The 17,405-nt window shown below is 40.0% G+C and overlaps 1 protein-coding gene across 1 annotated transcript in view; it reads left to right on the forward strand.

Moving 5' to 3' along the window:
- Ptpro (protein tyrosine phosphatase receptor type O) overlaps positions 1-17,405 on the forward strand; it is a 215,996-nt gene that overhangs the window by 112,603 nt on the left and 85,988 nt on the right. Inside the window, exons 2-5 of the mRNA XM_059257172.1 lie at positions 872-1,145; positions 13,022-13,180; positions 14,039-14,191; positions 16,029-16,472. Coding sequence (XP_059113155.1) covers positions 872-1,145; positions 13,022-13,180; positions 14,039-14,191; positions 16,029-16,472 — 1,030 coding nt within the window. The remainder of the gene's footprint in view (positions 1-871; positions 1,146-13,021; positions 13,181-14,038; positions 14,192-16,028; positions 16,473-17,405) is intronic.

Below are 17,405 nucleotides of genomic sequence, written 5' to 3' on the forward strand. Positions count from 1 at the left end.
GTGTGTGTGTGTGTGTGTGTGTGTGTGTGTGTGTGTGTGATTTGAGTCTGTGTGTGCATGCAGCTGTGTTTTGGAGTTGGAGTTACAGGCAGTTGTGAGCTGCACTATGTGAGTGCTGGGAATGGAATTCCAGTTCTCACAATGGAACAGCAAATGGTCTTAAAAGCTCTCTCCTGAGCTGTGTCTCCTGAGACATCTCTCCTAAACTATTTCTCTAACTAGTAATCTTCATGTGTCTGTATGTGATACTTGGGACTGAATCTAGTTTCATGAATGCCAGCTAAGCACTCTACCAACTGAGTTATATCCCCAGCCCCTAAACTTATCTGAATATTTGAAGGAATGATTTCAGTCACCCATGACTGCATTATGGTTGATTCTTACCATGGCTTTTCTGCTTAAGGGCTGGATAATTTGTAATGATGAGAATCATCTTCCCAGGATTCTGTCCTGACATCTTCTCCACTTTCAGAACTGACAGGTGAGCAAAAGAGAGGAAATAATTACCTTGAGAAGATTTCCTCTGAAATGGTGTTTGCTCAAACACTTCTCCCACTTATCAGAACACAGAGCCTCACTGGAAATTAACTCTGACAGTGACATCATTTGTCATTTGCTCATCCATCTGATGTGTATTGTGTGCTTGTCACATTAAATACTCCATGAGCTGGAGACAGACTTTCAGTGGAATATCAAGTGTTCATTGTAAAACTCTGGGATCATTTTTCATGAGATGGGCAACCTGCCTTTTGCTATGTGACTAAAATATCCATAGCTACCATACGTGTTTGTTGTAGAAAAATTTTCTCAGCATAATTTTATGGTCCATGGCCTGGCTCTGACTTCTACCTCTTGTCTTTCTCTTGACCAGATTGTTACAATGTTCCACGTGACTGTTCAAGATGACAACAACATCGTTGTGTCTTTAGAAGCTTCCGATATTGTCAGCCCAACATCTGTGTACGTTGTGAGGGTAGCTGGAGAGTCCAAAAACTATTTCTTCGAATTTGAGGAATTTAACAGCACATTGCCTCCTCCTGTGGTCTTTAAGGCCACTTATCATGGTCTTTATTACATAATCACTCTGGTGGTGGTCAACGGGAATGTGGTCACCAAACCCTCCAGATCAATCACCGTGTTGACAAGTAAGTACCCTGTGATGTCATTCTCTGTGCTCCTCTGAGTGTGTCCTCATGAGTCTATGGCTGAAACAGAGTCCAGGAGAATGGCAAGACTGTTTAGCTTGAGGTCGAATAACAGCTCAACACTCTCCCTTATATTACGAAATTAACTCCTTATCCAATTTGATCATATTCACTATTACTTTTTTAAAAATATGTTTTATATCAGAAGAGTAAACTTCATTGACAATATACTTTGAGACTGAATGATAATTTCAGGTTAATGACTGGACTATACAAATTTCTCCCACATAACTTAAATCCATGATCTAGATTGTTGTGTTATCCCAGAACATGTACTCCTATATGAAGCAATTGGTTCTTGAGACAGTGAGTTTATATTCATAGTTAGGTGACCTGACCTTAGTTTGACATTCTTAGGTGAGGGCATAAAAATATTGCTGTTTATTTGTTCTTTGTTATTAAGCAGGGTCTTGATGTACCCTGGGCTGGCCTCAACCTCCCAATCCTTCTGACTCAGCCTTCCCAGTGCTAGAATTAGAGATACACACAGACAACAGCTACCATTCCTCATCTCACCTTAAACATAGCCTTGGCTTCCACTGCCCAAGAAAAATGCAGACAGATAAAATGTAATGGGGAGCTGATGCTGCCACTGGGAAGGTTTTAGCAATGGTTTTAACTGCAGGTGATTTTCACCATGCTCTCTGACTTTAGCATCACATCATAAGATAACATGTTATGGAGTATATTGAAGAGCAATCTCTGTGAGACAGTGATTTGTCATCAGAACAATTGAATGCTTCATCAAAGTTCCTTTTGCTCATGTGCTTCAGTGTGAACTTTTCAATGGCCGCCATCATTAAACTATCAGTTATATGGGACCATTGTGGACATGATTAGGGAAAAGGACAGTGTGACAGTGTCTGTGAGGATAAAAAGAAAAGAGAAACAATCAGAAGAAAGAACTCAAAAGCAAGTTGGAGATGTATTTTTAACCTGAGTGTCAAAAATTAATTAAAGTCTCATTGGCAGAATCCCAGCGTCATTATTAAGTTCTGAAAATTAACGATGGCATAGACCTGCCACCTGCAAGGCTAATGGAGCTAGAGGAAAGAGTTAGAAATTAATTCAATTAAGGGGAAATCTCACCTGTAAAACCCTGTCTTAAGATGAACCTGGCTGAGACTCAGGCCATAGCTGCGGGTGCATCACAACTGCAACCAACTCTTTGAAGTCAACATTCTGCTTTACACAGCTGCATAGTTTTATAAACACCTGGCCTGAAATTTAGTAGCTGTTCTATATATGTTAGCTCAAAGTAGTTCAGCATGAATAGGAGAAAGTCAAGGGGCAGATATTAAAGTATTGTGCAAAAGAGGGTGTAGAAACTCAAAACCTGCTCTGTCCCAACATTTATTAGCAAGTACAGAGCAACTCCAAAGAAATATAGTTGGAAGCTATAGCCCTTCGGCTGACAGTTATTAAGAAAATTTGAAGGCCCGCGGTGGTCAGTCATACCTGTAATCCCAATGTCCCAACACTTGGGACAGTGAGGAAGGAGGATAATATTTCAGCATTATCCTCTGCTATATGTCAAGTTCAAGGCTAACCTGGGCTACATGAGACCCTGTCATTTAAAAAGAAAGAAAAAAGAAGCAGAAAGAAGGGAGGAAACATAGACATTCAGGTGTGTAGTCAGACTGTCTTTTCAGCCACCAACCCCAAATAATGACACAGAGACTTACTGTTAATTATAAAAATGTGGCCTTTAGCTTAGGCTCGTTCCCAACTAGCTCTTATAAATTAAACTAACCTGCGTTTATTACTCTACATTCTGCCGTGTGACTTTTACCTCTCTCCTATTCTGAACATTCTACTTGTTTCACATCTCTCTGGTGTCTCCCCACCTCTCTTCTTCCCACAGTTCCTCTCTCTCCCTGGAAGTCCCACCTATTCTCTCCTGCCTAGCTACTGGCCATTCAGCTTTTTATTAAACCAATCACAGCGAGCGACACTCTTCACACAGTGTAAACAAATACCCTGCAACATAAATGAGGCACCAAGTGAGGGACAATCAACCTCCACACTTGCTTACATGTGCACATGAGTACCTGTGAAGACCAGAGGGCTATCTTGGGGTTGTCCTCGGGAACACCATTCATCTTCATTTTGAGACAGGGTCTCCTGTTGGCTTGGAGCTTGCCTGTTCAATTAGAACAGTTAAAGAGTAAGGCCCAGGGATCAACCCTCCTCCACCTCACCAGCATTGAGATTGCATGCATGTACTATCACTTCTGACTTTGTGTTTTATTTTTACATTCATTTACTCGTGTGTGTATGTGTGTGTGTGTGTGTGTGTTTGTCTGTCTGTCTGTCTGTCTGTGTCTGTGTCTGTGTCTGTGTTCTCTGTGTGTGTTTGTGTCTGTGTGTCTGTACGGGCATGCACATGTGAGGACACACATCTGGAGGTCAGAGGACAACTTGCAGGAATATATTTTCTCTTTCCACCTTTATGTGAGCTGTAGGGATTAAATCCAAGTCCTCAGGCTTGGCAGCAAGTGCCTTTTCCCACTGAGCCATCTCTCAGTCCCCACTCTGGGCTTTTACTATGGGTTCTGGGGATCAAATTCAGTCGACTGAGCCATTTCCCCAGCAGCACTGTGTTCTGTTTTAAAGGCTTGGGTACAGTACCTCAGATTCCAGAAGAGATGATAATGGGAATATGAGAATTATATATAAAGGTACAAATATTTTGGCATTAGGCTTGAAGCAGCATCAGGTAGTGTTTGGGTGTGTATCATGAAAGAGAGAATTTAATAACATGATGACTAAGGCTAATTTTGACCCCTAAAACTCCTATAGTATTAGGATTATTATTATATATAATATATAACAATTAATGAGCTCCTAATTCATACCCCACCATCTCCCCATTTTAAAGTTTTACACTCCTAAATCACTTGCAGTACCTGCTCGCAGGACTGACACACTGCTCTTGAGGATAGAAAGGACATTTGTTGCAGTCATCAGCCACATGATGTCAGAGCAGGTGACCCAGGGGCAGCACTTGGATTCTTTGGTACAGTTGTTCTGAGTGTGGAGCTCACAGAGAAAGTCGGGGGAGGAGGGAATGCAAAGAATAAATTGGGCACAACAGACTCATGTGGTCAGTTCAAAAGAGCCCTGCAACCCATAGGCTCTAACACCAGTGAATATTTAGCTGATGATGATGGTTGAGTATAATGTGCGCACTTCAGGAGAAAGAGGCAGTTTCTTGGCAGAAAACACAATACCTGGGAATAATTTCTTAGGAACTGGGAAAATGCTAGACACATGCAATTGATTCCCGTGTCAGGCAAGACTTAGGAATGGTGGCTGTCAAGTCTGCAGGAGACACATGGAAACAGCCCATGGGCGTATTAGTCATCTAGCCCTATCATGAATATAAATAATTGATTTATTTAATTCTATTTATTGAGCATATTCTCTATCACGGCCAAGGTCCTAGAAAAATAATGGTACATAAAAATGCCTTTAATCAGGCATGGCCAGATTGTTCAGCAGCAATTGCAGACAGGTGCTCCAAAATAATTCAGGAGAGGTGGCCAGAAATACAGGGAGAGAGTTTAAGAGCCCTGCAAGGGAGTTGAGACTTCACATGATACAGAATGGAGACAGATCGAGGAAACGACAGGAGGTGACTTCACTGGGGAAGCCTCTGGTAGCACAACCCCAGGCTGAAAGACATTGAATTTGTCCCGACAATGGACAAATTACCAAGCAGCACCCCAGAGTGGTGGTTCAAAGGCTGAGCAGACTGTCAAAGACATCTAGAAGTCACAGGTGCAGCCTGGAGCAGAAGTGAATTCCCTCTGTTTTCAGATCTGTCACCCATTCTGGTGGACAACCCCTTTTCCACAAAGCCCTGGATAACATAGACATGAAACTACAGGCCACATGCTCTGCATTGTAGCTATGAGTCAGCAGGGCATTGCTCTCAAACTACTTTGTAGATACAAAATTTTCAAACTTCAAATAATTTTCCTGTGTCACGAGTTACTATTTCTCTGATTCCCATCAACCTCTTAAAAATGAAAATCCTACTACTCTCTCCTGAGACACATAAAAGCAACCTGCAGTTCAGATTTAACTTAGTATGCTGTGGTTGTCCAGACTAATCTTTTGTTACCCTATATAATAATAGTGCCTACCAAGTACTGTTTTTAAAATGTACATGTTTTTGAAATATATAAAATTATGTGTCTTTCTCACTCTGACAAATAATACAAAATCAACAGAATATGACATATGACCAATAGATAAAAGCATTACCAATGACTTGAGACAGAAAATGACTTGCGGCATCAGAAACAAAGGAAAATTCAAATTGAGTCGGGAAACATCGCTGAGGTAGGGGTCCCGGTTTTTGACAGAGACACTGACTAAAAAGAGAGGATTGAATGGCTTCTGGACTTATGTGTACTGAGAGGAAACAAAACTGGAAGTGAGGTAAGAGGTGAGAATGAACTCAGGACGCTGCTCAAATGTCCTAAGGAAAAAGTGTTGCCGGCATGAACCAAGGCAGTGGCTTGATGGTGGCCGTCTCTCCTGTATCCTAGGTGACTGTGGCCAACATACCTCGGGGGTCCATTTAGAGACACACAGGTCGGGTCTCCAGTCATCTTCTAGACATGAAGCAGTAGCTTGTGCCTGGGATTCAGGATCAGTCTTTTCTCCCATTTCTGCCATCAGAAAGGAGGGTATAATCATGTCTCAAGAGAACTACCCCAGTGGAGACAGGTGCTTAGGTCTGTCCCGTCAAGGGCCAGACCCTTACCCAGTTGCTTCCTTAGGTTTTAGTTGGCAAAGTGGAGCCATCTCAGGCAGATGTCCCTCTGCTGTCAGTAGTTACAGTGAAGCATGGGCTACCGGCTTCTTGACTTTTGTTCATGTGTTCTCTTATAACCACAGCCAGAACTTTCAGATTTCCTGTTGGAAACATCGTTACTGGACACAGTAAAGATGCCCGTTGACACTATGAAGTGGGTGTGGTTACAGGGAATACACAATGTGCCTGTAACTTTCTCTCTGAATATGTGACCTGCAGAGAAGCCCTACAGTTGTATATGCTGGTGCTGTATGTTAGAAAGTAAAATTTAAATACCTTTTGCACACCTACACACACCAATTTCCTTCCTGACTGCTGGGAATGGCTCAAAGACAATTAAGGAACATGAAATATCCTAAATCTAAACATGATTTAAGATTATGTCAAATATTTAATTGGAAAAAAACAAGACCTTATTGTGTGTCACGCTTTTATTATTTATTAAAAGCAAAAGAAAGATCAATTAATATTGGGATTGCTAGTCAAAAGAGGACAGCAAATTCTTGCTCAGTCATCTACATTTTGCTCTTTCCATAAAACAAAAGAACGTGAGAGGCATAGGACCAAGTTCAAGTGCACACTTGTCTCCAAGTCATAAAAGAAACAGAAACTAGCCGGGCAGTGGTGGCGCACGCCTTTAATCCCAGCACTCGGGAGGCAGAGCCAGGTGGATCTCTGTGAGTTCGAGGCCAGCCTGGGCTACCAAGTGAGTTCCAGGAAAAGGCGCAAAGCTGCACAGAGAAACCCTGTCTCGAAAAAACAAAAAACAAAAAAACAAAAAACAAAAAACAAACAAACAAAAAAAAAAAACAAAAAAAAAAGAAACAGAAACTCGGGGTTGGGGATTTAGCTCAGTAGTAGAGTGCTTGCCTAGCAAGTGCAAGGCCCTGGGTTCGATCCTCAGCTCAAAAAAAAAGAAAGAAAGAAAAAGAAAAAAAGAAACGGAAACTCAAGTGAGGTGGCCTTGCTGAACTGGGCCTCTGGGCTCCAGATACAGAAAGGATAGTCCTGAGTTTGGGCTCCAGTTGGTAAAAGAATCAGAATGTGCCGGGCGATGGTGGCGCACGCCTTTAATCCCAGCACTCGGGAGTCAGAACCAGACGGATCTCTGTGAGTTCGAGGCCAGCCTGGGCTACCAAGTGAGTCCCAGGAAAGGCACAAAGCTACACAGAGAAACCCTGTCTCGAAAAACCAAAAAAAAAAAAAAAAAAAAAAAGAATGTGCCACCCCAAACCAGGCACAGTTGGACTTTCCACCTAGAATAGGGTACATAGCCAATCTCAGTGCCAAGACGAAGCCTCACCACTGGACTTGGTAGAAGTCTACAGCAAACACATAGCAATATGAAGGGCCCAAGAACAACTGGTGACCGTGGTAGTTGAGAGGGAACAACGTATGAACTGTATCAGAGGCAAAAAATGAACAATAAGCATAGAGCCCATGTTTTAAGTCACATAAAGAAACCTACACTCACAGTGACAGACATCAAAACACACAATAGGTCAGATTCTATTTAAAATAGCAATTTAGCAAAACCTGACAGTATATTTGCAATGTTCACAGACATAAAGATCAGAATAATCTTCATTTTCCAGCAATAACCAAACAAAACATGTCATAAATGAAATACATAGAATATATAATGGAACTTAAACCTTTTGAAATAAAAAAATAATTATTTACATTAAATTAAAATTTATTTTGCTGATTTTTTTATTTAAAATATTTTTCAGACAACGTATTTTGATCATGATTTTCCCCTTTCCCCAACTCCTCCCAGATCCTTACCACCTCCCTACCCACCCAACATCATGTTTTTTCTCTTTCTCTCTCTCTAAAAAGAAATTGAAACAGACAAAAATAAAACAATAAGACAAAAAAAAAACAAAATAAATGAAACAAAAGCAGACTGTTTTGTGTTGGCCAATTATTTCTTTGTATGGGGCCTGCTCCTAGTATGGCTGATATACCCAGTTATACTTCGATGGAGGAAACTGATTTTCCCTTTGCAAGGAAGTATCATTTGCAAATAGCTTCTTGTTAGGGGTGGGACTCGGTCCACCTCCCTGTCTCAGGGCGGGGACCCCATCTGGCTTGAACCTATGCAGCCCTGTGCACGCTGCCACAATCTCTGTGAATGTATATGTGTATCAGCCCTGTTGTATCTGGAAGATGCTATTTCCTTGGAGTCCTCCATCACCTCTAGCTCTTACAATCTTCCTGCCTTTTCTTCTGCATAGATCCCTGGGCATTGAGGGGAAGGGTTAGATAAAGATTTCCTGTTTAAGACTGAGTCCTCCAAAGTTTCTCACTCTCTATGCATTGTCTAATTTTGGGTGTCTGTGTCATGAACTGTCTTAGTTATGGTTTCTATGGCTGTGAAAAGACACCATGACCATGACAACTCTTATAAAGAAAAACATTTAATTGGGATGGCTCACTTTCACTGATTTCAGAGGTTTAGTCCGTTGTCATAGAGGGAAGAAAGGAAGCATTCAGTCAGACATTGTGCTGGAGAAGAAGTTGAGAGTTCTACATCTTGACCCAAAGGCAACAGGAAGTAGTCTGTCTCATTGGGTGTAGCTTGAGCAAAGGAGACCAACCCCACAGTGACACACTTCCTCCAAAAAGCCACACCTACTCTAACAAGATCATACCTTCTAATAGTGCCACTCCCTTTGGGGGACCATTTTCCTTGAAACAAGCCCATCCCATTTACTGCAAGAAGAAGCTTCTCTGAGGAGGGCAAAGTGATGCATTGCTCTATGCATATGGTAATGCGTCATTAGGTGTCATTTTATTTCTATGCTCCCTTATCAGAATAATAATGGTAGGATTTCTTCTAGGTCCCATGGTTCTTGGTCACTTTAGAAGTATCAGGCATGGGTTTCATTTCACGGAGTGGGCCTTAAATAAAAAAGTGGTTGTTTGCTTTCATAACATTTGGTCACTGTTGCAGGTGCAAGCCCCAGGGTTTGCAGGGGAGAGATATGGATGATGATCTTTATCCTTCGTAGCCTACAGTGTACCTCCCAGCACCATCAGCACTAGTCAGTAGGGGTGGAGCTTCTAGGTGGACGCTGGCTTGTGTTCAACAGCATAAGTAAATTTTGTCTTCAACAATAGGGCCTTACCATCAGTTGTGAAGAGTAACCAGCAGCCTTGGCAGTAGTCTGTGATGAGTGGGGCAGTCTTTGGGACTCCTTTGACCATTAGTGAAGCTAATTAAAGCTAAAATTATTGTTTAAATTAATTTTTAACTCTGAATAAACAGAATAAATTGTATACTGATAGCAGTTGAATAATAACACTGTGCGTATGCCCCATAGTTTGAACAGAGCTGAGGGAAGACGAACCCATATTTAAGAGATGACTGAGAATTTTCAAGAGATAAATCCACAGGCTAGCAGAGCATTCTAAGTACCTAGTGAGGTAATTAAAAATAAGGTCATATGTAAATAATACAGGAGGATGAAATAGCAGATTATCAAGGGTAAGTAGATAGCTTTAGAAGGTACCAGAGGGAAAACACACGGGCTTCATCCCGAGCTGGAGAGAAGTCCTCTGCTTCTCAGTCATTGGTGTAGGAACACAGGGAAGCCATTGCTTCAAAGCACTGAGGAGGAATCTGCCTTCCCAAAGTTCTGTAGCCAGCCCCATCAAGAATAAAGGGAAATGTCTAATATACAAAATCTATGAGAATTTAACAGTCTTAACTCTGACCTAAAGAATTCTTCATAGATATATTTCAAAACCCATAAATTATGGTATGGGTCCCTATGAGATGACTCAGAACTTGCAACACATTCCTAATGGCCTGGGTTAAATCCCAGGAGGCCGCATAGAAGTAGAGGAGAAAACAGATTCAACAAAGTTGTCCTCTGACCTTCACAGGGTCCATGGCAAGTGTGCCTACCTACGCACATCATACACACAGTAACAACAATAACAATAATAATAGCAATAATTTAAAAATAAACTAATAAATAACTAATAGTAATATGTTGAAAATAAAGGATAGTAACTGAGAATAAAAAAATTTAATTATTATTATTTAAAAAATCAGCCTTCTTCAACAGGGTGTAGTGATGCATACCTTTAATCCCAGAACTCAGGAGGCAGAGGCAGGTAGATCTCAGTGAGTTCAAGGCCAGTCTGGTCTACATAGTGAGTTCTGGGACAGCTGGGGCTATGTAAGTGAATCCCATCTCAAAACAAAAACAAAAAAATCAACCTTCTTCATGAGTAAGAACTTAAAGCAATGAGTGAATTTTTTGCATAGGTTGCAAAGGCTGATACAAGGGTGTACTTAAAAAGAATACGGCCAAGAGCTTATACATACTTTGTTAGCTACATATACGAGCAGCATCCAGTTAGAAACTCTTTAGCAATATTTCGTATAGTTGAAGATGTGTGCATCCTTCAGCTAAAGAAGAAGAGTCAACACAGTTACTGAAACTGTATTATCGGAATTGAAAGCAGGACCTCGACTAAAAGAATAAACTGGATAATTTATATAGTTACAAAACAAACACTCAAAGTTTCTAAAAAGTACTTGTATCAAGCTAGTCAAATCTCAAATCTCTTTAAACGATAAAACCAAGCTGTAGAATGAAGTACTCAATATGAGACTATTAATGTAGTAAATATGAAATCGTACTGGCTACAAACAAATGTAGAAGAATTTCAAAACACAACTAAGAAGAAAGACACCAAATTTAAAGTAATATTTTACCTCCGGTCACAGTGAAGGGAGAATGATTCCAGATTTGTTAAATGTGTGGAGAGAGGTTCGACTATATTTTAGAATTGTGTTTTGTTTTGTTTGACTCACTAGACTTGTGATTGGGTTGGCTTGAAACATCTGCAAATTGTTCAAATCTTCTTGGGTAGCTCTGAACTCAAATCTCAAGAGTATTCGGGGTTCTTGGTTGGTTGTTTTAGAGGATATATTCAGTTGACTTTGAAATGCAACCTTTATGTGGGAAAGCTAGTTTGAGGATGAGGATAAAATAGAAATCTTTTAGGCAGAGAGTGTACCACACAGTGTATAGAAAACACCCTGCTGTCTGTTGTTCTTCTGAACTCCTTCATGGATATTGGCTTCATTTTTCAGAAAACAAAAACCAAAAAAAAAAATAGCATGTAGCATCATTCTCTTCATTTCTTCCCTTGAGAGCAGTAGATTAGGAGCTCAGGGAATATGATCAGATGTTCAACAACAGGATGAAACTGAGTAGCTTGGCAATAACAATGTGTCGAGTGAACGAAATAAGTTGATTTTTACAGTCCTTTATCATTGAAAGTAAAATTCTGAAAAAGCATAGTGGTGATATATTATGTACCCTAATAAAATTTGCCGGATCGGAGAACAGAACAAGCCACTAGATTAAACACAGAGGCCAGGCAGTGGTGGCACACATCTTTAACCCTAGCATTCTAGTTCAAAGCCACCTTGGACTACATAAGATTGACTCAGTCCAGGAGAGAAACAAAGCCAGACAGTGATGGCACACACCTTTAATCCCAGTACTTGGGAATCATATACCTTTAATCCCAGCACTTGAGATCTTATGCCTGTACTTGGGAAGCATACACGCCACTAATCCCAGCACTAGGAAGTGATGGCTGGGAGGAGAAAGGCATATAAGGCATGAGGAGACAGGAATTAAAGGCCTTTTCAGGCTGAAGCCTTTCGGGTGAGGACTCAGAGGTGTTCAGTCAGAGGACTCATGAGATGTGGCTGTGGCTTGTCCGTTTGTCTCTCTGGTCTTTCAGCATTTACCTGTATATCTGGCTCTGGTTTTTTTTTTTTAATTAAAAGATCATTTAGCAATTCATGTTACAAGCATAGAATTTAAACAAATGATGTTGCTTTAGTTTAAGCTCCAGATGTTCTAGGTAAGAATCTTTTAGCTTGAAAACTGAGTCAAAATTATTTCTCAACAATATAGTAGTAGTTGATGTCAAACCAATCATTTTTTCCTTTTTAAGATTCATTTTTAATTGTGTGTATGTATGTGTGTGTGTGTGTGTGTGTGTGTGTGTGTGTGTGTATGTATGTAGGTATATGCACATGACTGCAGGTACCCAAGGAGGCCACTGGATCCCCTGAAGTTAGAGTTACAAACAGTTGTGAACCATCTAAAGTGGGTACTGGGAATGAAACTCAGGTCCACTGCAGGAGCAGTAGGCACTCTTAGGCTACAAGCCATCTCTCTAGCCCTTATAATACTTCCTTATAAAATTATTCAAATAAAATATATCTACTAGCTCTTTTGGAAGTATAGAGAAACTTTATTTATATAAGAATGTTATGTATCAGACGTATAAAAACAAATCATGGGCTTTTTAAACTGTGTGATTCTAATGTTTCACAATAAATTAAAACCAAAAAAATTAAGAATATTCTTGAACTTCTGTGGAAAAAAGGCTTGATATACATAATATAAATGATCATATGCATAACACTGAGTGGTTTGAACTCTTATCCATAACAGAAAACTGCAAAATTCACACAAAGAAAAAAAATGATCACATAAATATTTATCATTGCCTACAGTCAAAAATACTTTTTGTTAGCTGTCTATTATTGATATCTAATTTTGGCACAAGGAAAAGGAAAATGAAGAATTTGCTGGTACAGACAGATGCTGCCACAAAACCTATTAAATTGCATATGACAGGCAATATAAACTGCAGGTGTGCATTATGTTCATCAATTGAATTGAGACTTTAATATTTGTTCTTCCTAACCTCCAATGCTGCTGCAAGTGAGAAATTGAAAGATGAGTCTAAGAGCTATTTGAAAAGCAGAAAAGGTCATCTAAAATGTGCTTTGTTAATTACTGCTCGGGCTAAGAGGAGCTCTTTGAGGAGGAAATGTAATTGTAAAAGCGGGAGTAAGATTGCATCAGAGCAACTGTATTAATGAATTAATGATGGCTCCACCCCTCTCTCTCCATTTCACCTCTCTTTCCTTCTGTAGAACCTTTGCCTGTAACCAGTGTCTCCATATATGACTATAAGCCTTCTCCTGAAACAGGAGTACTGTTTGAAATTCATTATCCAGAAAAGTACAACGTGTTCAGCAGAGTGAACATCAGCTACTGGGAAGGGAGGGACTTCAGAACGATGCTATACAAAGGTAAGAGGCAGGAGGAGGCTGGAGAAATGATGACTCCTAATTTTGTGCAGATCTTTCTGGATGGTCTTGCTTTCTCTAAAGAGTCTTTGTAATTCACTACTTGACCTATGAGTGAACCATTAAGAAAAAGTTATTGATTCAAGAAAATCTTGTTGTGAGAAGTCTTACCACGTCCAGTTCATTCTTTGAGAATTGCAAGTCATGCATACAATATGAGAAATTTTCAAATTGGTTTGAATTATAAGTTATTCTTGCCAAAAGCAGTATGTCTGCTCCAGGAAATACAGTAAAGACTATTTCGAGACAACCACACCCACCGCAGGGCAGGACAGCTCTAGGCTTCCGTAGCCAGTGGGCAGCTTTTCTTCTCTTCTGTGGGAGAGGGTCCAAGATTATTCTCACAAGCAAAAGGTGGCATTTGGGGTTCCTATGTGACCAATCATCAGGTAAACCAAGGAACATTCTACATAAGATATTTTCTTCAGGAGAAAAACCTTCCTTATACATTTCCTGTTTCTTTTGCCATACGTGGCAAAATACTTGTTTTTCCTCCTAATAAAGAGCTAATATAAACCTAACCTCCATAATCCCTGCATACTCGGGACATTCATAGGATTGAAAAATTAATTTTAATTGTGTCAAATCGTGTGAGGAATTCTGACAGGAAAAAAGAACTTTTCAGGATTAGGGGCACAGGTTCAAATTTTCATCTCTAGCCTTCCAATTCTTTTTTACTGACTATGCCAGACATGGAAGAAAACGTTATTCTATGGATATTTAAAATCAACTGGGACTTTCTCCAAGTATGTGACATTAAGAAGCTCCTAATTTTAAAGTAACTGATCTTTCCCTTCACAGACTTCTTTAAAGGGAAAACAGTATTTAATCACTGGCTACCAGGAATATGTTACAGCAACGTCACCTTCCAGCTGGTATCTGAGGCAACTTTTAATAAAAGTACGCTTGTGGAGTACAGTGGTGTGAGCCATGAACCCAAGCAACACAGAACGGGTAAGTCTTCAGAGGAATCAAACTTCAAGAGAAAATAGCTAAATTAGATGTTGCTGGGTGTTTAATTTTAATGTTTCTAAGGGAAATTTTTCTTAATATATCTAAGAAATATTTTGTCGCAGAGCTAAGGAAGAATTTATTTTTATAACAAAAACAAAATTTGGGTCCCTATTAAAGATATCTAAGCAAAATATTCCAGAAGAAAAATCTAAAGTAAATAAATGGTAAGCTTAGTTTTTATACTCTCAAATAAAAAATATAGATGGTAGTCTTAAAAGTTATAATCAACTCACCTAACTGGATCTAATAGATTTTTACTTCTTCTATACCTTGACCAATGTCCATGTAGAAGAAAAGCAGATGGCAGACATCCTAGTATAGATAATTAATTACTGAAAGAAAACATTAGACTCAGGTATGCTTAAAGCTGTCAATACTAATTTTAGTAGCATCAGTAATATGAAAAACTATTATGGAGTATGAGAAGAATCGGAGGCAAGGAATGGGGGTGGATATGATCAAAATATACTGAGTTCATGCATGAAATTCTCAAACCACAAAAAAAACCACAGAAGAACTTTTATGATATGAATAGATGGCTAGAGCAATGAATGCATAAATTACACACACATATTATCAAATATTCATTGCTTAACTAGTATTGAATGTGCCTAATGTGCTTAATAATGCTGGAGAGCCCATTCTCATGGGGATGCGGATTCATCAGGACAGACCACCCAAGACCCTTTCTGTCTGGAATTCTGCGTCAGGATACCCATTTAATTTCATCAAGACAGGAGAATCTCAACTGAACAACTGATTCACCTTATGCTGACGCTGACAATTCTATTTGTACTTTTCGTATTCTGTTCTGGTAAAGACACACTGATGACTACTCTTTTTAATCTGGACATTGTTCTAATTCTAAGAAAAATGAAAAAAAAAGGCTAATGAGACAGGTAATCTGTCCCCAGAAATGGTGTTATCTGACACAAAGGGCAGTGACATAAGACAGAATGAAATCAGTATCACAAAAGAGCTAGGAAGGTATATAACAGTGTAAAGAAGCAGGAGATGGATCTTTTCCTAAAAGTTCCTGGCGAAGGTATCTGAGGAGCCATGTGATGGACAGTTAGAGACTGTTGCAAGCAGAGATGTACCAGCTGTCTTTATGATTTGCTACCTGTAGAGAAAACATGTTTCTGTAATCCGTTGTTCCTGTGTGTTCATATGCTGCATTTCAGAGATGGGAACGTATATTCTACAAGCTACAAGTAAATTATATTGATTTTTTAAAGCTACTCAGGGACAGAGACACATGTTTTCCTAAAGTCACATTGTTGTAAATGAAGGAACACTTATACAACTAAGCTTGAGAAGAAGTTCAGTTACTACATCAACATGTACAGTATCACAAGTTAATACATTTGCAATGTGACTGGTCATGTGCTAAGGAGGTATAAATAAATATGTATACTATGTACAAAATGTTAGAAGTTTATATACAACCACATTTGTCCTTCATAATACTTTCTTTGTGGCTGTCCAGAGGTGCAGCTGGTACAGGTACTTGACACCCAGCCTAGCCACCTGGGTCAATCTCCTGGCCCCGCATGGTAGATAGAAGTGCAGATCCAACTTTTTCAAATGATCCTGCAATCTCCATATGAAGCATGTGGGTAGTCACACACACACACACACACACTACAGAAAAGTTTTAAAATTTGTTTGTGTATTAGAAGGAAAGTTAAACTGTACTTGATAAGTCTGTGTTGGACTCAAGAGTAAATGAATATTCACTTCAGAGCTACTTGAAAATGTAAACTCTCTTCCCCAGCTCCATATCCTCCTCGAAACATCTCTGTTCACTTTGTCAACTTGAACAAGAACAACTGGGAAGAGCCAAGTGGGAGCTTCCCCGAGGACTCATTCATCAAACTGCAAAATCCGATCGGAAGGGACAGACTCTTCCACTTCCCTGAAGAAACTCTGGAGACTCCCCCCAGCAACGTGTCTTTGGGTTGGCCTGACCCCAACAGCACTGACCTCGAAAGCACATCTCAGCCCTATTGGTGGGACAGCGCCTCTGCGGCCCCTGAGAACGAGGAGGACTTTGTCAGTGTGCTGCCCATGGACTATGACAGCGACACCACACTCAGCCGGACAGAGAAGCCCACATCTGACCCTTTCTCTGCCTTCCCCGTGCAGATGACGCTGAGCTGGTTACCACCAAAACCTCCTACAGCCTTCGATGGATTCAATATCCTCATAGAGAGGGAAGGTGAGGCAGTGGGGAGTTGGAGCAGCAAATGGCACCAAAGGAAGGGACCTGAAGTGTTTTTGGAACCTGAACTCAGGGAGGGAGATTGACAGATGCAGTCAAATCTAATAGTCAATTGACTATTCCATAGGGCCTGAAATCAGAACACCAAAATACATAGATTAGATCAGAATTCTAATATTTGGGTGATTTTCAACATCAAACATATTGTAGACTATTCTTAAGAAATGTTGTTTGTTTACATGCATACTTGAGAGACATGTGATGAAGAGTCTTCTGGGAAGTGACTGCTTCTTCTAGATGTGTGTACTCCTTGGCCAGCTTGAGTAAGAAGGAATGTGGCCTTTGGATCTGGTGATCAAATTTGCCCCAACAAGTTGATAGTAAATGGAAAATATGTAGGAGATCGTATCCCCACCATAGTCAATACACTATGCTTTGATTTCATCTGTCATTTGAAATTTTATATATATATATGAGAGAATATATGCATGCCTGTAAGTCTCTCTCTCTCTCTCTCTCTCTCTCTCTCTCTCTCTCTCTCTCTCTCTCTCTCTCTCTCTCTCTGTATGTGTCTCTCTCTCTCTCTCTCTCTCTCTCTCTCTGTGTGTGTGTGTGTGTGTGTGTGTGTGTGTGTGTGTCCTAATTTTTGAGACAGGGTCTCATATAGCCCAGACTAGTCTCAAAGTTGACATGTAGCTGAGGATGATCCTGGGCTTCTGGCCTTCATGCCTTCACCTCCAAGTGCTATGATCACAGGTGTGTGCCACCATGCCCACCAGACTCATATAGTATTATTTATTATACTCTGTAAATTTATGAAAACAACAGCATAGCATGGCTCCAGTGTTGATCACCAGGTTTTTTGAGTTGTTTATTGCTTGTTAGAGTTTAGCAAGAGCTTATGTTATTTCTATTTTCCTGTCTAGCATT

This window comes from Peromyscus eremicus, chromosome 3, assembly GCF_949786415.1.
Source record: "Peromyscus eremicus chromosome 3, PerEre_H2_v1, whole genome shotgun sequence".
Classification (NCBI taxonomy): domain Eukaryota; kingdom Metazoa; phylum Chordata; class Mammalia; order Rodentia; family Cricetidae; genus Peromyscus; species Peromyscus eremicus.